The 23,324-nt window shown below is 43.9% G+C and overlaps 3 protein-coding genes across 3 annotated transcripts; all 3 read left to right on the top strand.

Annotated features, from left to right (window-relative positions):
• The first annotated feature begins 2,543 nt into the window (after positions 1-2,543).
• LOC115666775 (galactan beta-1,4-galactosyltransferase GALS1) lies at positions 2,544-4,958 on the top strand. Its single transcript, XM_030588437.2, has 2 exons — positions 2,544-3,994; positions 4,579-4,958. Exons 1-2 carry the CDS (start codon positions 2,835-2,837, stop codon positions 4,937-4,939), a joined length of 1,521 nt encoding a protein of 506 aa, XP_030444297.1. The 5' UTR covers positions 2,544-2,834; the 3' UTR covers positions 4,940-4,958.
• An 8,592-nt stretch (positions 4,959-13,550) lies between these two features.
• On the top strand, positions 13,551-16,040 carry LOC115663210 (protein RGF1 INDUCIBLE TRANSCRIPTION FACTOR 1-like). Its single transcript, XM_030585236.2, has 4 exons — positions 13,551-13,812; positions 13,965-14,165; positions 14,353-14,568; positions 15,324-16,040. The coding sequence occupies exons 1-4, from the start codon at positions 13,810-13,812 to the stop codon at positions 15,657-15,659; spliced, it is 756 nt and encodes a 251-aa protein (XP_030441096.2). The 5' UTR covers positions 13,551-13,809; the 3' UTR covers positions 15,660-16,040.
• Positions 16,041-21,287: 5,247 nt separating this feature from the next.
• On the top strand, positions 21,288-22,232 carry LOC115667021 (uncharacterized). The gene is made up of 2 exons (XM_056305252.1): positions 21,288-21,991; positions 22,103-22,232. Exons 1-2 carry the CDS (start codon positions 21,374-21,376, stop codon positions 22,193-22,195), a joined length of 711 nt encoding a protein of 236 aa, XP_056161227.1. The 5' UTR covers positions 21,288-21,373; the 3' UTR covers positions 22,196-22,232.
• The last annotated feature ends 1,092 nt before the right edge of the window (positions 22,233-23,324 follow it).

The raw sequence follows: 23,324 nt of genomic DNA, 5'->3' as shown, positions 1-23,324 counted from the left end.
GAAGAGATAAAAAGAGTCTTAAGTTTTTCGAGTCACCTTTGTGTTTAAAGAATTTGCCGACAAAGAGAAGGGTTTGGTTGATGTTACCGTCCAATGCGTTCTTCGTGAATATAAATCGATAAAACATATATATTTATTTAAAGATAATCTATCGTGACTTCAGACGTTCACATCAAGTCAAAAAAACTACTAAAAAAAAATTCTGAGATTGAAACTCGTGGTCAAACTTATCTGTTGCAGCCTAATTAGTCCACCTGGACCAGCGTTTGCCCTTTCAACATCGAACTGAGAAAATACAAAGACTCTCGTTTGTAGTGACCATCGAGGTGGCACGACTAATTGACTTAATCGAGTCTTAATGCATGAACGGTGCGCAAGGTTACCCGTTAAACTATATTACATTAAAAGCACCGATCAGTCGCGATCCAGTCGAACATCATATTCAACAACTGTACAGTTACAACGTATGAAAAATGTCGTGCATTACACGAAACGTCGGGGGAATCTATGGTCCTTAGGGTTTGACGACCCTCCCTCCTCCCCTTTTCGTTCTCGCGATGATAGCTGTCATCATTGAGCCACATGCCCGTCGTTTTTCGCGCTCGCCTTTTGCAGCAGAAGAAAAGATGAGGAAAAGAAAAAGAGCAAGTGTCGGTCTCGTTATTTCTGTCTTAACCGGATTAAGGGGGAGAAAAAGCGAGATCAAAGGAGAAGAAAATGATAGAGAAAGGGGAGAATGTGAGCACTGGCTTCACGTTCACTCCTTCCACAAGAGGAATGTGGAGAAAGCAGAAAGAAAAAGTAGAGAGAGAGAGAGAGAGAGGGCCAGTCCTTTAAGTTATCATTGGAATCTTCTTGCGCAGAAGAAACTGGTTGTTAGTGCTGTTCTTGTGCAGATGTGGCGGGTTTATTGCAACGTTGGTGCTTATCATTCATGATGCTTTGGAGGTATTCAAATCATGATTTGGGAGTGGTTGAGACCGAATTATCATGCCATCGGTTTATTGTGCAAGGAACAGATAACAGAAATTGCCTAATATGATTCATATGGAGTCTCTTTGGACAAATGGGGCACCATGAATTAATGCTCTTTGGCGTTTTTCTCTTTTGTTTGAATGAAAAAGGAAGGCAGAAAGGTTGTCATTCGGCCACAATGGAGGTGGCGTCCAAATTAAAAAAAATAAAAATAAAAAGATTATGGCTGTTATTTAACATGCTTCATCATGTGTATTTGCCTTTTCTGATACGAGTAACTTCATAATTTCCTTGTTGTAGTGGTCGGCTTAGTCACTCCTTTGCCTATCGATGAGTAACAGTAACACCATGGCACTTGTTTGTGTGGTCATGAGCAGTGAGTGCTATAACACTCACTAACATATAATCGTTGGTAGAGCACAGCAGAGATCTGACACCTTCACCCTCAACCCATGTTTTTACTAGGTTATGTAAAAAATAAGAAGAAGAAATTACCACATGATTGACTTACTTACCGCAAGCAAAGTGGAGGTTGACAAGTGCAGTTTGGAGTTGAGAGTTCAGTTCCCAGAGATAGCGAAAGGAAAAAAGAAAAAAATCACGGGATGCGCATATTTCATCCTATAAGATGCAGTGACTCGATAATTCTCAAATCGCGAGTGATTTGGTCGATCATAGTTACTTTACAATACAAACTTACTCACCCTTTTTCATACACGATATTCGGGGAAAAAGGAAAAAGAAGAACACCGATAAGAACAGCCAACAACATATCATAATCAACTAAAAACTCGATTTTCCCCTCAACTACCCTTTTGGTTGTCTTTATGCCGTGATTTCGAACTTATGTGTGGTTTTAGTTGGGATGATCAACGAAAGGAGCGTATCTTTGTCCAAACATAAAAAAAGAAAGAACTCGATTTTCATAATTTCAAATTTCCAGAAAAGTTTGGCCCGGGAAAGGAATTCCGAGAAGAAAATGGCGACAAATTATCAGATTATTTCATCGGAAATTATAAGGGTGGATGTTCTCAGATCATTTTCAATGGTGAACACCTGTTCCCGTGCATTTGGGGGGAGGTCCCTCGTGGCCTAATTGGCTGGCCTGAGAGTGGGGGCCAGCCTGTCCTCAATCATTCGTCCTCTCCACCGAAACTTCACCACCACAATATAACCCACAAAATCAACGTCTTCCCCCCCCCCACCAAAAAAAAACAAAAAAAGAATTATGTCCCCTCAACATTAATTCCGAAATCAAATGGAAAAATCGATAACAGAAGATTGAATCTGCCATCCGATTCCAGACTCCGATCAAAATAAATAAGTGCGAAACTATATAAAAAGAATTTGATATGATCTTATAGTTTCACAGACAGGTTATGATTCGACAGAGTCTTTTACTTACATTAATTTCGTCGAGAATCGCGGAACGAGGGACCTGGGCTCCCCTATATAGAATGCACCTCGGACTAGGGAATCGGTACGTACTGTAAATTTTAAAGACGGGGAATTGAATAATTAAAAATAGAACCTTCCCCATCCCTCGTCAATGTCAATTCGGTAATTTGGACAAGATCAAGGCCCCATTACCCAAACCAACCACCTCAAAATCCCAGAACGAAAGTTGCCTCGAGGCTCGAGCTGTGCCTGTGTGTTGCGTTGCGTTGCGTTGCCTCGGGTCCCCTCTCTCTCTTCTTCGTGTTCTTTTCCCTGACGACACTTCGCCATTTCACAAGCACACGCACAGTCTCTCTCTTCTGCTTCTTCTTCGTGCTATGACTCCCATTTGACACCCCCGCGGCGTGGGTGTGCGTGACATTATCGTTATCACCGCCACCGCCGGTCACCGACGCTCCGCCATGAGGAAGGACGGCTCGCCGGCCTCCGCGGCCGGCACCGCCGCCTCCAAGCTCTTCAGCTGCTTCGAGACCAAGCCCCTCGTAGCCACATTGCTCGCCCTCACCCTCGTCATGCTCCTCTGGAACCTCCCCCCTTACTACCAAAACCTCCTCTCCACCACCACCGCCGCCTCCGCCGCCGCCAACCTCCCCTGCTCCGCCTCCGCCGCATCGTCCCTCGCCGCCCTCAACTCGTCCGTCCCCTCCGCGACCCCCGCCCAAGTCGCCGCGCTCAAGTACACCGCCACCTCGGCGACGACCCAGAGATCCGACCCGAACAAGCGGATCTTCCAGCCCTACGGCAACGCGGCGGCGCTCTTCGTCCTCATGGGGGCCTACCGCGGCGGCCCGGCGACGTTCGCGGTCGTCGGCCTCGCCTCGAAGCCCCTCCACGTCTTCGGCAAGCCCTGGTACAAGTGCGAGTGGGTCTCGAGCAACGGCACGGCGACCCGGGCCAAGGCCTACAAGATGCTCCCCGACTGGGGCTACGGCCGCGTCTACACCGTCGTCGTCGTCAATTGCACCTTCCCCGACAACCCCAACGCCGACAACTCCGGCGGCAAGCTCAACCTCTACGCCTACTACGGCCAGTCCCAGCGCAAGTACGAGAAGTTCGCGGCCCTCGAGGAGAGACCCGGATCCTACAACGAGTCCAAGTACCGCCCCCCGTACGACTACGAGTACTTGTACTGCGGGTCATCGCTATACGGCAACGTGAGCGCCGATCGGATTCGGGAGTGGATGGCCTACCACGCGTGGTTCTTCGGGCCCAAGTCGCACTTCGTGTTCCACGACGCCGGAGGGGTTTCGCCGGCGGTGAGGGCGGCCCTGGAGCCGTGGGTGAGGGCGGGCAGGGCGACGGTGCAGGACATCAGGGACCAGGCGGCGTTCGACGGCTACTACTACAACCAGTTCTTGGTGGTGAACGATTGCCTCCACCGGTACCGGCACGCCGCGAACTGGACCTTCTTCTTCGACGTCGACGAGTACATCTACCTACCGGAGGGGAGTAGCTTGGAGTCAGTGTTGACAGAGTTCGGGAACTACACGCAGTTCACGATCGAGCAGAATCCAATGTCGAGCGTGCTCTGCCTGAACGATTCATCTCGAGATTACTCCAGGTTTGTGCTTTGCCATTTTCGGTTCTCTTTTCGAGTGGTTAATTTAATTGGATAACGGTTTCGTTGTTGCCCATTTTTCTGGGCAGAAAACGACTGCTTAACGAGTTGGTCGTGCTCTCTCTCTCTCTCTCGCTCGCTGGAATGACCTCAGCTGAGACATCAGTGTCTTAATTTGGTTCGAAGTCAAGATTCTCAGGCATTTTTTTGCTTCATGGATCCACATTTTTGCTTGTTCAGTTGAATCTCCCATCCGGGTCCTTTGGATTAAGCTCTTTGGACACAATGCACTTGCATTTTGCTAAATCAAGATTCGGCATTTCCTCAAGCCGTGCATCATTCACAGCTCATTCCACAATGTAGCTTGAGTGAAACAGGAATATTCACATAGATCTGCAGCTCAAAGCCGTAATTTCCTAGGAGGATTGTTTTGCATATCCAAGTACATTGGTCACTAGCTTGCGGTGCATATACTCTGCTCGAACTTTTGCTTTATCCGAGCACATTGCACTTAAAAATCTGTGGTCTCGTCTCTACACAGCGAACTAAGGCTCTTAATGAAATTCGACGGTTGGGTGTTGAAACAGGGAATGGGGCTTCGAGAAGCTTCTGTTCCGGGACTCCCGGACGGGGATCCGGCGGGACCGGAAGTACGCGATCCAGGCGAAGAACGCGTTCGCGACGGGGGTGCACATGTCGGAGAACGTCGCCGGCGGGGCGCTGCACAAGACGGAGGACAGGATCCGGTACTACCACTACCACAACTCCATCACCGTCCCGGGGGAGCTCTGCCGGGAGCTCCTCCCGGCGTCGGCGAAGCGGAACGTGACGTGGTACGACAAGCGGCCCTTCGTCTACGACGACAGCATGAGGAAGCTCGCCCCCGCCATCAAGGAGTTCGAGCGCGACGCCATCGGAAACGTCGACACCGCACAGTTGTCCTCTTGATCGCGACCGGGAAAGGGAAGGGGAAATGCCAAAAAAAACACGAAGAAAGGGAGGAAAGAAAAGGGAAAAAAAAACCCAAAAAAAGAAGGGAGATTTGCGAGAAAAAGGGGTTGATTCTGATTGTTGGTGTTACCGAGAGAGAGAGAGAGAGAGAGAGAGAGAGACACCACGAGGCATTGATTAGGAGAGGTTGGGGCCCTGGTGCGACAATGACGACACCTCGCGCGTGGGACGAGAATCGTGGGGACTCTGGTCGCTGCTGAGCTGGCTGCTGTTCATCTTGGTAGCTCAGTTTGTGATGTGATTAATTAAAAAGAAAGAGAAGGAAGAGAGACAAGCTATCTTGACCCTACTGTAGAGAGAGAGAGAGAGGAGAGGAGGGAGGGAGGGAGGGGGACGCGTGGTGAGGAATTGGAGGGGGAGGGGATCCATTTGGACATAATTTCATCCGATGTGTTTTTTTTTTTTTTCTCTTTTTTATTTATTTATTCTTCAATCTGTCTATATGAGAAAAGAGGTGAATGGTTTCTATTTTTGTTGCTATTAATTTGTTTCTGTACGTAGGGATTTTTGCTGTTGTGGGGACATTGAGAAAGTGACTGGTCGGGGCCCCTCTTGGATTAAAATAAGAATATATAAAGTGGGGTTTAGCCAAAAAAAAAATGTGAATATGTAAAGTGGTGATGATTATTGGGCCCTTAAAACGGTGGCCATGTTATTCTGACCAAAAAATAATTATGACCAAGGAAAAAATTCTGACCAAAAAAAGATAAAAGGAAAAGAAAAGAGAACGGTGGCCATGTTGCGTTGCGGGGGATGGAAAATCATTCGATGGGCGTCGTGTCGGTGTGGGAGAATGGAGTCCCGATGAATCATGCTGTCGTCTCCCTCTTTCGTTGAGACTAGCCCGGCCTAAGGAGCGGTGGATTGATTTAATGGTTTCTCCATCATCTTTTTCGTCTCTTCTTTTAATTTTCCATCGCCAGTGTAGATATATTTAAACATGGATAAATTTAAAAAAAAATGTACATATTTAATGGAAATTATGCTCGTAAATGCACCTTTTAGTTTTTCTCTGTCTATGAATGACTGGGTGTAGCAAAAGGCTGGTAAAATTTGGTACTCTGTGGTTAATGAAGCGGGCCTACTTCTCGTGCATTTAGCGTACCGTCAAAGAGACACCCTCGGCCCGTGCTCACAGCTGAAGACGGATCCAGTGATCGGCCGCCGCTCTTGATTAGAAAAAGTCACCCATTTGATTTTTGAACGTATGACCCCACACTTTGTTATGCTGATTCATCTTGTTATCTGGAGCTTGTTTTGTTTTGAAACTGTCTGAAACTTGTCTTGGTTTTTAGTCGGACCGCATTGTTTCTATGTGGAAATGAATGAAATGTTATTTTGACAAAAAAAAAATAAAGAGAGACACCCTCTATTATTTAAGAAATAAAGGTAAATCTTTTTAAAATTGTAAGATGTACATGGTCAATATGTCATCTCCATAAGATCGCTTCGCGCGAAATTGCTGGTGACGATGAAATTTCTTCGGATAGTCGATTTGAGTTCTCTTTTGGCAAAATTGCTCCATCCGCGTCTGCTAAAAACATTCCCCCGTTTTACTCTCTATATATTTCGCTTTAACTCTATGTGCGTCCAAATCTGCATGCATGCGGGAAAGCACTAATTCCCTTTTGAATGAAGATCCAAGGCCATTTGCTAAATTCAGCTAAAAAATCTCGCGCACGCGCCCACGAATAGGCACGTCAAGCACGAAAGGGAGTCGGAAATTCGGACATAAGCGTGGAAAGACACATCAAATACGACCGAGTCGATTTCACTATATTGTCTTTGGTGAAAGAACGATCTATTCCCAGTTTCAGATCCTTGCCACACTCACCATGCACAATGTCTATATTTCATGAAAGAAAGCAGTGGACAGATGGGGGGGTCCAGCCCATGAGTTTAGGGGAGGTGGGACACGGTTGAACATGACGCACCACCTACCCCCATCTATTCCAAGCCTATTCCGAAAGTGAGCACTTGGGAATTATATTCCCCCATATTGAATGAATTGTGATGTATGTACCGATGGATATCAAATTCATAATGGGGACACGTTCTAAAACGAGAAGCGCTTTTTCCCCCCCATCATCATCAGCTGGGGAAGGCAACACCCGATGACGAGAGATCGGATCGAGGATTGGCGATACGAGAAGTTCCAAGAACGTATGGACACCAGATGAACTTGGTCTTGATTGTAGACTGGACTCTAGCTGGGAGATTCTCAAGCCTCTCGGTCATTAGGAATTCGGATTTTCAGCAGTAAAATGTGCTGTGCAGCCTCCGGATTTGACTTTAGGTATTGCTTTGGAAAGTTCGTTGGAAGCTGCCATGTGCTACTCTGCTCCAAGCAGTTCTAGTAAACTTCTGTAATTCATGGGGAAGGGGGGGGAAACGAACTTTTATTCCTTTGCTCCAGCTGAGACATTGTCCTAACGCGAGTACTTCTGTTCGGTGGTCCCTTAGGCTCCATCTCCACAGGGAATCAATGAACAGATGTGGCTTTTTTGCTGGTTTGGTTTGTGTCCTTGTCTTCGTGCTCCGGCCCATAAAGGAATCTGCCATTATTGAATGGAATATGACAGTGATTCCGGCCGGGTATGCTTGGCTTGGACGCCAGCGAAATTGTGTGTTCATCGGCAGAACCATACTACAGTACGCGACCATTTGGATCGTATCCCTAGCAAATACTCAAAGTTACTATGCGAAGAGCCCGCTTGGCCGAATTGCGAGCCGCTTGATTGTCGGAACGACGGGTTTAGGAGAGACTCTGACTCGGGTTCATCTATGAAGGAAGCTCGACCGCGTCCCGAATCAGAAATATGCGGGAGGGGGTGCTTGGAAGCCCGGCTAAGTAATGCATTCATTGTGCTTAGTGTGAATGCATGAGCAGCGTATCATGTAAGAAGACCCTGATTTTTCCGGGGGAAGTGGATGAGAAATAATCTTTATTGTAGTTCGCACAAAGCATATATTGAGTTTAGACCCGCCAAACGAGTGGATCAGGTCGGATCGAAAATTTCCGATCCAAATAGACCCATTTAATCCGTTTTGACCCATTTTCATGCAATACAAATCTAGTAATTCATACTCGACCCCGACCATATTGCTAGAACACTTACATATTTAATCCAATTTAGAAAAACTCATACACAAATTGAGGTGAGAGTGCGGAGCGAGAGAACATAGGATCGAATGAGGGCGAGAGAGAATAAAGAGAGAGTAATAGAGGTGGGTTGGGTCTAAGTAAATTATAAAGTTATTTATGACCCATTTAACATCCATATTATGTTTAAAATATCCATTCACTTATAACTAACCCATATAACAACTCGACCCCATAAATATGGGTTAAGAAATGGGTTTACGAGTTAGAAAAGTTCCTTTCATTAAATCGCCTCTTTATTGAATGGTTTAAGCTTTTAGAACAGCTAGAGATCGTCTCTCACGAATTATGCATACTAGAAAATGGTCTCTATAGTTTCATCTTTCGGGGTTGCTGTCGTGGTCATTTGACCACTTAACGTTCCTCCGAGGGGCAAAACTCAAAGCCTGTTCATATTGAGAGAGCCCTCGTCGACTGAATAACAAAACAAGGCCACACCTCACTCAGACTTTTTGTTTTTTCCGGCTAAATAGAGAAAATTCGAGTTCTGTAGTTCCAAGCATTTTGGGGTGTGTCGGATTCGGAGAATGAATAGCTGTTCGTCGGAGATCCCCAAAAGACTAGCCCAATAAGACTTGGGCCCGATAAGGCCTTTTTGACACATTCACTGGGCTCCTTTGGCCCGGTCGGACATGGGTTCGATTGTTGGGCAATTCAAAACCACCCTTCTATATTGCTGTTGATTGCAATAGCGCCATCGAGCGGCAATCCGAATGACTTTTGGCTTGTGTAGTGGGACGAAGTAATGCTGCTCTCGATACTGTTTAATCTCGCGGGAAAGTGAGTAAATTCAAAATATTTTTCTGAAAACAGTTATTTATCTCTTAAAAAGGATTAATTAGCAGAAATTGTTTTTATTATCAACACCAATTCATGTGTAAATATTTTGGCCGTTGAAGGAAATCTTTTCACTCTTATATCTTTTGGAAGCGATATAAACGATATTTTATTCACGAAATCGTTCCATTTTTTACGAAATAAATGCGTACAAAACTGGGCTCCATGATGACCTGCTTCCTGACACGGCCCATGAAGAACATGGGCCTCGAAACGGCCCATTCAGGCACTCCCGGATTCTTTTTCTTAGCTCCACTTGCTGATTCAGACCGGGACAGTGAGGTCAACGTGCGTCACTTGCTCACGTCACGTCTGGCCCACCACCGGTTCCCTCGATTTCTCGATCCATTTGTGTTTTTTTCTGTGTGTAAATCCAGGTCAGATATTTTCTCCGCCTCTTATTAAGAAAAATGCAAGTAACCAATTACCGAGGCGCTCCACCGTCCACGTCCGACACTTTTTTTTAAGTGCATCGGATTCACTTCAGCCGATTCCCGCGATTGAAGGCAACCTATTTATCACATGTGACAACCTTAATTCCTATATTAGTGTTGCCTCTTTTGCCTTCCAGGGTGTAAACCCTATCCTCATTTCCCTATTCGACATCCGGATTTATGTCCTTTTTTATGCCATGCCAATCCCGAGATTTTAAGTGCTAATCAATCACGTACTGTTATGGTCACGCCCTTCCTTTTTAAGGCGAATATGTGTCGGTGCTTCTGTGGCTCGTGAAGGCTGACTTGATAACGCTGTTAAAATGACAGTGCGTCGTTGCCAATAAAGGGGACGGGCCTGACTCGAATTGCTAGAAAGGTCAATATCGGTCTCAATACATCGAAGATATATCCGAGCGCTATTGTGATTGCACTTTTTTACGGCAAATATGTCCTGATTGCTTTTGTGCCTCGTGAATGCTGACTTGATAACGCCGCTAAAATGACGGTGTGCTATTGCCAATGAAAGAAACGAGCCTAATTTTAACTGCCAAAAGGTCAATAGCCGTCCAATACGTTGAAGGCATATCCTTTTTATGATTACACTTTTTTTTTTATGGCGAATATGTTTTAGTGCTATTGTAGCTCATGAATGCCAACTTGATAACGCTGCTAATAAGAATGTATGCTGTTGTCAATGAAAGTGACGAACCTGATTTTAACTGCCAAAAGATCAATATCAATCTCAATATATATGAGGCATATTCGATCATTTTTATGATTGCTCTTCCTTTTAATGGGAAATATGTCTTAGTGTTGTTGTGGCTTATGAATGATGCCTTGATACTAAAACGATAGTGTGCTAATGCCAATGAAAGTGACAAACTTGATTTTAGCTGCCAAAAGATCACTATCAGTCTCAATACATCGAAGGCATATCTTATCATTCTTAGGATTGAACTTCCTTTTTATGTAAAATACCTCTTAGTACTGTTATGGCTCATCAATGCTGACTTGATAAGGCTGCTAAAATGATGGTGTGTTGTTGCCAATAAAGGTGAGGACCTGATTTTAACTTTCAAAAGGTCAATATCAATCTCAATACATCAAAGATACATCCGATCGCTTTTATGTTGCACTTCCTTTTTATGGTAAATATGTTTTAATGTTGTCGTGGCTCGTGAATGCCGACTTGATAGCGCTGCTTAAATGATAATGTGTTGTTGCCAATAAAGGTGATGAACCTAATTTTAACTGTCAAAAGGTCAATATCGGTCTCAATACATCGAATGCATATCTTATCATTTTTATGATTGCACTTCCTTCTTATGGTGTATATGTCTTAGTGCTGTTGTGGCTCATCAATGTTAACTTGATAACTTTACTGAAAAGACAATGTGCTATTGCCAATGAAGGTGACAGACCTAATTTTAGCTACCAAAAGGTCATTGGTTGTCTCAACACATCTAAGATATACTTCCTTTTTCATGGCTAATCAGTCTTAGTGTTGCTGTGGCTCATGAATGCTGACTTGATAACACTACTGAAATGACAGATTGTTGTTGCCGATGAAGGTGATGAACTTGATTTTAGCTGCCAAAAGGTCAATATTAGTCTCTACATATCAAAAGCATATTTGATTATTTTTTTATGATTGCACTTCTTTTTTGCGGTGAATATGTTTTGGTGCTTTTGTGGCTCATGAATGCTGACTAGATAACGCTATTGAAAGGACAATGTGCTATTGCCGATGAAGGTGACATACCTAAATTTAACTGTCAAAAGGTCAATATCCATCTCAAAACATCGGAGATATATATGACCACTTTTATGATCGCACTTCATTTGTATAACGAATATGTCTTAGTGTTGTTGTGGCTCATGAATTCTGACTTAATAACTTTGCTAAAATGAGAGTGAGAGTGGGCCGTTGCCAATGAAGGCGACGGACTTGATTTTAACTACCAAAATGTCAATATTAGTCTCAATATATCAAGGGCATATCTGATTATTTTTAATGATTGCGCCTTTTTTTATGGTGATTTTTTCTTAGTGCTTTTGTGGCTCATGAATGCTGACTTGATAACACTACTAAAATGATAGTGTGCTGTTGCCAATGAAGGTGACGGACTTGATTTTAACTACCAAAACATATATATTAGTTTCAATACGTCGAAGATATATCTGTGTTCACGTTTATGATTGCACTTCCTTTTCATGACAAATATGTCTTAGCGCTATTATGGCTCATGAACACCGACTTGATAACGCTGCTGAAATTGTAGTGTACTGTTGTTAATGAAGGCGACGAAACCGATTTTAACTGCCAAAATGTCAATATCGGTCTCAATATATCAAAGGCATATCTAATCATTTTTATAATTGTACTTTTTATGGCGAATATTTCTTCGTGCTTTTGTGGCTCATAAATGCTGACTTGATAGAGCTGCTAAAATGACAGTGTGCTGTTGCCAATGAAGGTGACGAACTTGATTTTAACTGCCAAGACATATATATTAGTTTCAATACGTCGAAGATATATCCGTTCATGTTTATGATTGCACTTCCTTTTCATGGCAAATATGTCTTAGCACTATTATGGCTCATGAACGCCGACTTGATAACGCTGCTGAAACTGCAATGTACTGTTGTTAATGAAGGTGACGAAACCGATTTTAACTGCCAAAATGTCAATATCGGTCTCAATATATTGAAGGCATATCTAATCATTTTTATAATTGTACTTTTTATGGCGAATATTTCTCAGTGCTTTTGTGGCTCATGAATGTTGACTTGATAACTCTGCTAAAATGACAGTACGATGTTGCCAACAAAGGTGACGGACCTGATTTTAACTGCCAAAAGGTCAATATTAGTCTCAAATACCTCAAAGGCTTATCTTATAAATTTAATGATTGAACTTCATTTTTATGGTGAATACGAGTCAGTTCTTTCGTGGCTCGTAAACGCTAACTCGGTAATGTTGCTAAAATGACAGTGTGCTGTAGTCAACGAGGGACCTGATTTTAACTGCCAAGAATTCAACGTCAGTCGTAATACATTGAAGGTATTTGATCATTTTTATGATTGGCAATCATGAGATTTCTGGATGCAATCGCATACTAAAATTGGTCACGCACTTCCTTCTCGAAGCAAAAATATCTACCTCGCCGTCACCTAATAAATGATCGGTACAATAACGTATTGCCATTAACGAATGTGACAGTTCCTCAAAGATTATTTATATATCTCCTTAACTAATTACCGATTCGCCGCGGCGTCACCGGTAACTTGCAAATATCTCGAATTTATTATGGCAGCATTTTTCCCCGCTACAAACTATATGCGAGTGAAGTGACTAAGACATGTTATGTCTTTACCCGACATTACATGTTTTGCAAATTACAAAATTCTAAATATAGAAGAAAGTGAAAAATCAAGAGCTCGAAATACTAAGAAACCTGGTGGGAATGAAGAACCCCATATGCCCAAAAGACAAATTAGGGTTTCCAAGTCTCGTGGTTTGACTTGGGGACCAGGACAGAAGGATTAAAGAATTTTATTTTGTAGTGTCCAATAACCAAAAAGAGGCATTTTTCTATTTTTTTTTTTTGTAATATCTTGGGGCCGAAAAGGGACGTGGGAGTTGGTGCGGCCTGGTTCACACACGTGGGATTCCACGTCCCACCAGGTGAAAGGCGGCGTCATCTCGTCGGCTTGGACCGCGGTGGGGCCCGCCCCGCGATCCGACGGCTCACGTAGCACAACACACTCTTCCCCGGCGAATGGTCAACGTCCGATGCGAGCCGAAAGGTTCCCCCCGGAAAGGAGACAGCGACAGGAAAAAATTGATCGGACGGTCGGAAAACGGCGCAGTCCCACAACGTTGCTGTCTTACTTTAATACCCGTCCGATCCTTTTTGGCTTGCTGCCAAACTAGGGCACGTTTCCTTTCAACCCTTAATTTCGTTTGTTGGTACAAAATTAGATAATAAAGAAAAATGAAAAATAAAAGGGGAAGAATAATCTGAATAGCAGTACAGCATTTCATTTGCGACCGCCATATAAATTCTCTTCCATCTAAAAAGCTTCTCCTTTTCTAGTCTCGCCAGCAGTATCTGCAAGCCACCCCACCCTCCCTCCCTTCCCCCCCTTTCCTCTGAACCAGGGTCAGCGTCCTCATCTCTCCAAAAATCATTCGCCTGCTGGCCATTTCCATTTCCATTTCCAGTAAGAAATTTCAATCCTTTTTTGGGCCGAAATTGATTAGTTTCTCGTTTTGGAGCTTCACCGACTGGATATATACCCAGCCCCCCTGACCAAGACAGACCATTGCATCGCTTCAGAGCCGAAACCCACCGAGAGGCGCTCAAATGGTGTGCGGTTTCGCTTCGCTCTCCGTCTCTCTCTCTCTTCCCATCGCCATCTCTATTGAATGCTTTTGGATGAGGGGGTTTTGATTGGGCTTGACCTGTTCCTCTCTGTTTTTTTTTTTCTTTCTTTTGGTCTGTGATTCGTGTCGTCGCAGGTGAATTCGATTGGTCAAATGGGGAACGGCGAAATGGGTCCTCCGTGGCTGATACCAATGCTGGAAGCGGACTTCTTCGGACCGTGCTCTGTTCATGGAGACTCTCACAGGAGCGAATGCAATATGTTCTGCTTGGACTGCATTGGGAATGCCTTCTGCTCTTACTGTCTGGTCGATCACAAAGACCATCATGTGCTTCAGGTGCACCGTTTTATGCACGACTCATTAGCCTCTCATTCATAAAAAAGAACCCTTTTTTTTTTCTTGGGTGAAGCGACAATTGAAGAGTTCTGATGGAAATGTGGTCAAAGTTTTGATTTTTATGAGTGAGAGTTTTGACTTTTATGGCTGATCGATCGGCTTTTGTTTGATTTTCTGGGGCTTGCAGATAAGGATATCTTCCTACCACAATGTGGTGAGGGTGAGCGAGATTCAGAAATACATCGACATCTCGAACATTCAGACATACATCATCAACAGTGCGAAGGTGGTGTTCCTCAATGAGAGGCTACAGGCGAGGCTTGGGAAGGGAGTGACCAACACTTGTGAGATTTGTTGCAGAAGTCTCCTTGACTCCTTCAGATTCTGCTCTATGGGCTGCAAGGTGATTGATGAACTCTGTTCTTTCTCTGTTCAACCAACTCAAAAAATTGTAGCTTTCTAACACACCTTGGATGACTGCTTTTTTTTGTGGAAGAAGTGCTTGCTGCTGAAGTTCTGACGTGATAGATTTCGTGTTTCTTCTGATGCAGATATTTTTAATCAATTCCTACCTTCTTTAACTTCTCTGCGGCCTTGCTCACGTTAGGTTATTTTATGTCTAACCAACCAAAAGAATTTGTTTTCACAATTTTGATTTTCCAAATCCGCATTTGCTTTTCTGATGTAGAATTTTGGGAAAATTTTAAATAAGAGACTGAAGTGTGGCCGTTAAAGAGGGCCTAAATAGATCTTGTCTTAAATGAGGTCATGAATTGATCGGCCGATGAGTATGAGCGTATCGTGCACGGAAAGATGCTCGTGAAGTGCACTTGAAAAGCACGGGGAGCTGAAGGACTTATTTGAGATTAAGTTGGACACTTCAAGGCCTTATTTGAGATACTGTTCAATCCAAACCTTCTTTTGAGAAATTGATCTTATTTCAAATTGCATGCAAGTAACAATAAAATGCTCTGTTTACACCCTGCCTTTAATGAACTCTGATATCCTTGATTTCATTCGCTCCTTCTTGTTTGAATCTGCTGAGCAATTTCGTTTCAGTTTATTTGCTTTTTACTATTTAGTTTAGTGTTTGTGTTGTTTTGGTCAAATGGTGAGTTAACCAGATTCTCATTGCTTTTGCTTATTCATTTATTTCAGCTCAATGCAATCAGGAAAGGTGACCCAATGCTCACATTTGCCCCGAGGACGAACCAAGGCCGCGGCGAGCTCGTCAGTGGCTCCCGATCAGACGAGTTGTCCACACCCAACAAGATTCAGAGGAAGCCGTTTTTCAACCGCCTAATGAACGGGCTCACCATCTCATTGCCGCCTGTTGATCATCACGATAAGAAGACGGACGGTGAGCAGAAGTCTCAGACCGCTAGCTCTGAAGATGGCATCGGCACCAACTTTTCTCCATCTACTCCCATCGTGTACAATCACCATAACTCCAGGAAAAGGAAGGGCGTACCTCGCCGTGCCCCATTTTATTAGAAGTTAAGGAAATGCACCCTAAAGAAAAAGTGGATTAGCTAGATGGAAGAAGTATAGGAATTTCATTATATCTATATAGAAGAAAAAAGTGGAGTGCAATGTGGGGTAAAGGTAGGAGAATATAGGGTTGTTTTTCTTGTGGGGCTTGGTTTTTGCTGAGAAACGGTGCTTTTGATTTTGTTTCATCGGATAATAAAGTTTGGGGATTTTATTTTCAAAGTTGGCGTGGTAAGATATTCTATAGTGGGTCCTTGTACAGTTCATGAAGGTTCTCTTTTTGTTTAATAGAATAGCAATAATGGAGTTGCATATGGATGTGATGTACATGGAAGCATATTTTATGCACATTCATATATGATGAAGTTTCGAAGGTTTTATATATTTTTTTCGGAGAATGGTTAATGATCGAGTTGGGAGAATCTCGATCAATGGGATTGGAGACACAGAAGGATTTATAGCATGCATGGCATGAGATTAATTTGAAATTCACATGCACCAAGTGCTAAGTGGCGTTGTTAACTAATTTGGCACGTATATCTTTGGATGTGAACCCGATACGGAACATTTATCGTACGAAACACATTTATATATCCATATATAGGTTGGTTAAAAAAATTGAATATTTTACGTGATTAGTGAGTTATATCATGGCGCGATTGTTACTCACGCGTTAATGGATAGAATTGCAATCTCAGGAATATGATAAAAAAAAATCAGAAAACTCAAATCGGACGACAATCATCAGCCGTAGACGATTCGCTTTAATACGAAGGTGGATAGTGGTCATTATATCAACTGGACAGTAGACACCACTCCATCGTTGAACGGGGCAACATGTAAGAAATCTAAAAGCAAGCAACAGGAAAATGGCGGTGGAGGGCTTGTTTGATGACGATGTCTGCACCATTTTGGACCGCACGTTAGAACAGCCCGAGCTGAGCCAAGTGGGGGTGATGTTGATCGAGCTCTTTCGTGGTCAGCCCAAAATTCTAGATAGTGTAGTCGAAAATCAAAAAGGCGTCGATTCACATCAAGTTGGAGACCCAAGGGACACGCAATTCCCGTTAAGACAAGGACATCCCTGTCCAGATTGTGTGCCACTAACATCTTCCCACTAATGTACTCTTGCATAAACAGACACCCGATGCAGCAAAAGTAGCTTATGAATCGGATTAATCGTCATGTATTCAGATCGGCGAGAATTGGACTAATTGAGATGTTTCGGAAGTACCCAGTATGTAAGAAGTTGATTCTCCGTTTCGATAGTCACGTCGCTTGAATGAATTGCAATCAACTCGCTTCCATCACATTATAATGCCATCATTTTTATAAAGTAGATGAGTATGGAGACGTGGCGGAATCTAGAGACCTAGAAAGGCAGGTGGCCACGCATTACTTTCTTCGGTCTCTCTTGCTAGTTAAAGCATCAACGTTATTGTGACCTTCTTATCATCTTTCCTACGTCTCTGTTGCTTTGGCCAAGCGGAAACATCCCTGACTAGTAATAGCATCAATGATGGATTTCTTTTTCTTTTTTTGGTGGGGAGACAGAAGATTTCAATTTCTATGTTTTCTACATCTTCTAAAAAGGAAAACATCTCAGCACATTTCATTCCCTCTCGATTCCTCGAGCATCTCCACATCAATTTCTTGTATTGGGGCTGCTTTTTAATAATGGACTTACCAACTAACAGTCATCTAGTCAACAATCCCAACCAAGAATCTAGTAGGAATCATGAGATTTTTGGTTTTGGGCCAACATTCCGGTCCATATCGACAATTCGATGTCCATCTATAATCTGTTTAATCAGAAGAGCAACGAGTTGGACTTTAGCCCCCATAAAATTAATTCAAGGCTACAAGTGTTTTGGGCTTCAATTTGAGGCCTATGTTGAATGAAATGTCTTTGACAAAGTGGCTCGTGCTAATACTATGAAGTGGGGCAAATGGATCGTCCTATCTGACCTGAGCTTCCCAAGCGTGTCACATTATAGCAAATTGATTGTTAAACAATTGCTGTCCTAATACAAGGTTGTTAGTTATATTCTAATACTATTTTTTTGGGGGACCAAATAGGGGATAAGCGCAATCTCGGAGAACATCTCATCCCGACAAGGGAGGTCTACTACATATACATGTCAAGTTGTCGAGAAAAGACTTACGGTCCCTAGCATGCAATGTTCATTCCTTGTTTCGTACTTATTCTAACTTAAGCATCAAAATGATCCTCTGTACAATCAAAGGCTAAGGAGTTTATTAGCCGACTAAACATGAGATGTCCAATTTGTGCATCAACAATTTGCGATGAGGTTCCACGCACTCGATACTCAATGAGACTGGATGTGTGCGCATAAACCTTATCCCTTATCATCCCATTTTACCCCGTTTGAAGATCCTCATTATCAAAATAAGTTTTTATCAATTTTGAGTTCCCACCCCCAAAAATTTTTTTTGGTCACTCATCTCATCCCCAATTCAGCGGACATGAATTATCGAATGAGGTCGGCCCATGTGGGATCAACTCGATCTAATAGAAAATGGGAGTTGGTCTCATTTGCACTAGAAGCGTACGACACTCGCTACGATGTAATACCCGGACCCGATGGCATACCGTGAGATTTCGAGAGGGTGTGGACAATCCAATAAGCCAGGCGTGCTGCTATATACGTCCAAATGCAAATTCCAAGCGATCCGTGGTCATCAACAATCTGAGACTTGCCTTCTTGGAAATTCAAGCACCCCGATATTGCCTCCAACAGTTAGTTGGCCTTACTTCATCCCAAGACCCGGTCAATGCCAAGCTTTGATGCACTACGCACGCGTCGCTTAAACGGGTCAATGCCTTCATTAGGTGAGCAATGACGTTCGAAGGGTTGACTCCAGTTGGAAGCCCTTTTCCTAATTCGGTATTTCGAAAATGGGCAGCGTCGACCGATCGAAACGGTCCTTCGATCGTCTCTGTAGTCAGAGCGTACTTGTCAAAGGAACAGGCCCTACACGTGCTGGTTGACCGTTTCCGAACTTCTGCGCATCACCGAACTGAGAATCCAAGTCGTGGGTGAATCAGATTCTATCAAACTGCCAACAGAAAACCTAAATCTCGACTTAAAGAACCAAGGGAACGGTTCCAATTCGGTGCGACACGCTTCGCCTTTTCAACGTTCGAGGAGCATGTTGGACCCCGAAAGCGACCGACGAAAAAGAGAGAGAAGCATCGGAGAAACCGATTATTTTAATGACCGTCGAGTGGGGTGGCGCAGGCAGGGCCCATCTCGAGGAGGCTCGGAGGAAGTTCTTTTCGGGTCGTTTTGCTCGGAAGCTTTCCACACGCGCCGAAATATGTGTCCCACCCGCGAGCGGGACGCAGTCCGAAACTGCGGCTCACAGTGTCACTGTTTCGCTCCGTTCCGACGGCATTAAATGGCGAGGGGGACGTTGACCGGCGTTCGTGCTTCCACTAAGGAACATTCCGTGCGTTGAACCTAGATACCCCAGTCAAAGTAGTTTCCTAATCGGACTAGCTCTTTCGCAGGAGCTGGTGCAATCTGCACATTTATAGCAATTATTTATCTGGGTGGGTCTACTACATTCACGGAATTTAGTTAGCGTCTAATACCCTCCTTTTCCTTAGATCTTCTAGTTTAGTTTTCGCGCACTTTGATAAATTCACCGCGGATCTTTATGTTAGTCTAACAAATGATGGTTGGTTTGAAAATCCGCCACTAAATGCTCGCAATTACTCTGAATGGATGACTTTAATTTTTCTAGAGAGGGAAAGCGATGGGGTTATTTCTTCCGCATCTATTTGTTTAATTAACTAAAAGTTTTGAACATCCAAAGTGGAAGAATGACGGGGAAGTGACGGAACCATCGGTTGGATATGATAAAGTATCTAATTCTCCACCACCATAGATATACTTTTGTGATTCTTACGCTCCTCCATATTTCAAAAACCGTGCAATTAGGGATACGGTCTCTTCTTTTTTTTTGTTTTGGTCAGTTGGGATACGGTCTCTAGAAGGTTGGAAAAAGAAACCTTTTTTTAGGAAGGAAAACAAAAAAGAAATTGAAAGACTATTGCATCCTTCAGATCGAGAAACGCATGTACGAATGGTCAATTGACATGGAAATGGATGCATATCAATGGATTTGACGGTCAAAATCACTCGTGTGTAAAGGAAAAGTCACACTATATATATATTTTTATTTTTAAACAAAACCTAAATCAATTATAAGAATCGTGTTCTTGTATTTCAAATTTTTAATACATCGATAGGAACGTCTGAAAATAAAGATGATAGTTTTATCCACTCCGTCGGAAATCTGCACTACCTTGTCCTGAAAGGGGCGAGTAAAACCCGCAACCAATGAGTCTTAAGATGGAGAGCGGGTGAATTTTCTTACCTCGTATGCAAAGTGGGTATGGATACGGTTGGACTCGCCCCATAAACTCGCCTTGCACCTACTCGCGATCCTATGTTTAGATATTGGAGATTTCTAGTATTAATCTAGTTCATTTTATATAAGTCGTATTACTCTGGCAATAAAAAGTTTTTTGTTTTTGTTTTTTTTCATATATTGCAATATTAATATGGATATTTCCAATAATTTATTCCCTTCTTCTCATCAAAGAATTATAAACTCATATTTCTTTTTCCATAAATGATTCATTCAACTGCAAAATTTTTTTCCAGAGATTATTACATAAATTAAATTATGTTGGTTGAAGAATTTATTTTAAAATTTGAAATTATTATGGAACGGAGAAAATGGGCGCGGGAAAATCCACATTTCCACTATGCCTAATGTGAGGCACCGGACTGGGACAGGGGGATGCAACCCTTGTACTCGCCCTGCCCCATTACCATTCCTATTCTGAAGTATGATTATGCAAACTCAAATGGTAATTTTAACCAATTCATGGATATTAAAAAGATTGCTTAATCAATTCACGGAAATTAAAGGGACAGTTTTGGCTCCGTTCGTTTCGTGAAAAATAAATTATTAGAAAAATATTTTTCTAAAAATGATTACTTGTATTGTTTGAAATGATTAATCGGTAAAAAATATCTTGTCGTTCGTTTATTTTTATAAAAGATACGAGTGATCGTTTTTAATTTTTTTTTTCAGTTATTCGTTTTTGCTTTGAATTATTTTTCTAGTCCAATATTAATTTCCTGACCATAATAATTACCCCCGAGAAAGCGAAATCCGTACGAGGCGACAAAATCCAACTCGTACATCGGGACACGGCCAAATCGCACACGCGTCCCCAGAAATTTCTTGGGCTTCACTCAATCCTTCCGCCCGCGGGAGTCGTCGCGATCGCGTCAAGGTGCAACCCCCCACGTAAGCAGACACGTCACGGCGCCACGACTCCCCACCCAAGTCAATCACCGCTCTGTCCGTTGACCCGCCGTTAAGCACTCGCTCCCCACTCCCCACCCCCACCGCTCCTCCGTTAACAACTGACGGAAGAGGCGCAGGTTGTCAGACGGCGACTTCAGCTTAGCCGTGACGACGACTGCGCTCACGCCATTTCTCTGTTAAATATCGCCCCTTCTCTCCCCTCCCCTCTCCCCCATTCACCTCACTCCCGCGTACAACTCGCGTCCCCTCTCTTCTCTCTCTCTCTGCTCGAACCTCCGCAGCGCAAAATCGCCGCCATCATCATCATCCTCCTCCTCCTCGTCACCGGTTCCGTCAGTCTGGAAATGGGCTGTTGCTTCTCGCAGGACCTGGAAGACGACCGGGCGGCGGCCCGGGTGATCTCCATCACCGGCGAATTGCACGAGTACAGCGTCCCCATCAGGGTCTCTCAGGTCCTCGAATCTGAGAGATCCTCCTCCTCCTCCTCCTCCTCCTCCTCGTCCTCTTCTTCTTCGCGCTTCGTGTGCAACTCCGACTCGCTGTATTACGAGGAGTTCATCCCGGTCCTGGCCGACGAGGACGAGCTCGTGCAGAACCAGATCTACTTCGTGCTCCCCAAGTCGAAGCTCCAGCACCGCCTGACGGCCTCGGACATGGCGGCGCTCGCCGTGAAGGCCAGCGTCGCGATGCAGGGGGCGTCGAGGAAAGGCGGGGGCCTCCGGCGGCCGCGGAGGAGGACGCAGATCGCGCCCGTCCTGGTCGTTAATCAGAGGGCCGTCTCGGACTACAGCGAGATCAACGAGCACGGGGTCACGAGGAACGGCAATAGGATCGACAAGGCGGCTCCGGCGCTGCCCAGATCCGGATCGGTCAGGAAGTTGCAGAGGCAGTCGTCACGGAGGTTCAAGAGGGCGGTCCGTTCGTTTAGAATTAGGCTGAGCACCATCGAAGAAGGCACCGGGGTATATATAGATTAATAACGATCCTGCCTGGCCCGATCGTTCGTTCGTTCGTTCGTTCGTTCATTATGAACTGCATTGACGAAGGATTGATGATTCATTTCGGATTTGTAGGTTCGCTCCTCCACTTTCTCCTGTAATTATTCGCGTTGTTGTCTTGTCTCGTCTCCTGTAAAAAAGAAGGAACGGAGAGGTTGTTCACATTGAACCATTTTGATTACAATGTGACGGAGTTTTTGACCGATTCGTAATTTCATTTCCGTTATTCTCCCATCGAAACGCGCGATTGATCGGACCGAATCGGATTCGAAACTATCTCCGGGGCTTCGGCATGATTTTCTGTGTGCGTGCGAGGAAGGCGAGGAACGAATGCTGGGGGTTTCTCGCCGACTCTCCCCCACACAAAAAAACAGTGCAGAAATGCTGGAGAGAACTTGCGAGCGACAGCTTTTTCGCACGGGTCTTTTGTTTCGTTGGCCCGTGAGGAAAAGAATAAGCCTTTTTCTTTTTTCTTCTTATTATATAGTTTTTATGTATGGCTGGAGATCATTAGGAATTCATTCGCATGAGATGATCGGATCGTCACACTCTCTCGATTAAAAAGCAAAATATCCGGGAGGTCACGTGGATCAAGAGATGCACCTCCCGAACGAACTGCGAAAAATCGGGAAAAAAAGAAGGGAAAAAGGAAATCTGCTAATATCTGAAGGCGAAAAAAAAAAATTGATGATAAACAGTTGGGACATGGGATGAGAGAGGAGATTCAATTCTCGGTGTCAATCATTCTAATAATGACTCCGAAGGTGTTCGTCTAAAAGTCAACGAGGCGATTGCGGCCTTTTGCTTTCATCTCGGAGGACAACCTTTGTGGGTTAATCTTTAATCCTCATGTACTACGATGATTAGTTACGCGTATCTGGTCTGTTGACCAACCCTTCGCTTTTTTAAGACGAGCCAACGAGCGGGGCATTGGATCAGCCGGAAAAAGCAAACTTTCTGGATAAGCAAGGGCGGCGCATGAGCATCAGTAGTCACTTTGATTTTTCCACGTTCTTATCATACTGCGGTTTCTTGTTCGCCACTTGTGAATTTGCCAAGTGATGTATTAACAACTGCACTTCTAATTGATCCATAGTAAAGGGTTATCGAATTCAGGGTGGGTTGGATCTCACCCCGGAACTTGGAACCGGACCTGGCAAGGGTCGGTTCCTCGTTTATCGAATCGGGAATCGGCCCACTCGGTTATGGAATTGGACCGAAACTGTCCAAGAACCGGTGATTTCTTCTTCTTCTTTTTTATTTAAATTTCTTTCATTCCCTACAAATGAGAGTTTCT

The sequence above is a fragment of the Syzygium oleosum genome, unplaced genomic scaffold (assembly GCF_021117445.2).
Source record: "Syzygium oleosum isolate NSW1041296 unplaced genomic scaffold, Sole_v2.1 Sole_v2.02, whole genome shotgun sequence".
NCBI lineage: Eukaryota > Viridiplantae > Streptophyta > Magnoliopsida > Myrtales > Myrtaceae > Syzygium > Syzygium oleosum.
The sequence above is the reverse complement of the archived record's forward strand: the minus strand, read 5'-3'. Positions and strand labels throughout refer to the sequence as shown.

What these genes read in the sequence shown, in the direction of transcription:
- LOC115666775 (XM_030588437.2), top strand. Translation starts at nt 2,835, where the DNA reads ATGAGGAAGGACGGCTCGCCGGCCTCCGCGGCCGGCACCGCCGCCTCC. An exon ending in TCATCTCGAGATTACTCCAG is followed by an intron (nt 3,995 to 4,578) that starts GTTTGTGCTTTG and finishes GTGTTGAAACAG; the next exon opens with GGAATGGGGCTTCGAGAAGC.
- LOC115663210 (XM_030585236.2), top strand. An exon ending in AAGACCATCATGTGCTTCAG is followed by an intron (nt 14,166 to 14,352) that starts GTGCACCGTTTT and finishes TGGGGCTTGCAG; the next exon opens with ATAAGGATATCTTCCTACCA. An exon ending in TCTGCTCTATGGGCTGCAAG is followed by an intron (nt 14,569 to 15,323) that starts GTGATTGATGAA and finishes CATTTATTTCAG; the next exon opens with CTCAATGCAATCAGGAAAGG.
- LOC115667021 (XM_056305252.1), top strand. Translation starts at nt 21,374, where the DNA reads ATGGGCTGTTGCTTCTCGCAGGACCTGGAAGACGACCGGGCGGCGGCC. An exon ending in CCATCGAAGAAGGCACCGGG is followed by an intron (nt 21,992 to 22,102) that starts GTATATATAGAT and finishes TCGGATTTGTAG; the next exon opens with GTTCGCTCCTCCACTTTCTC.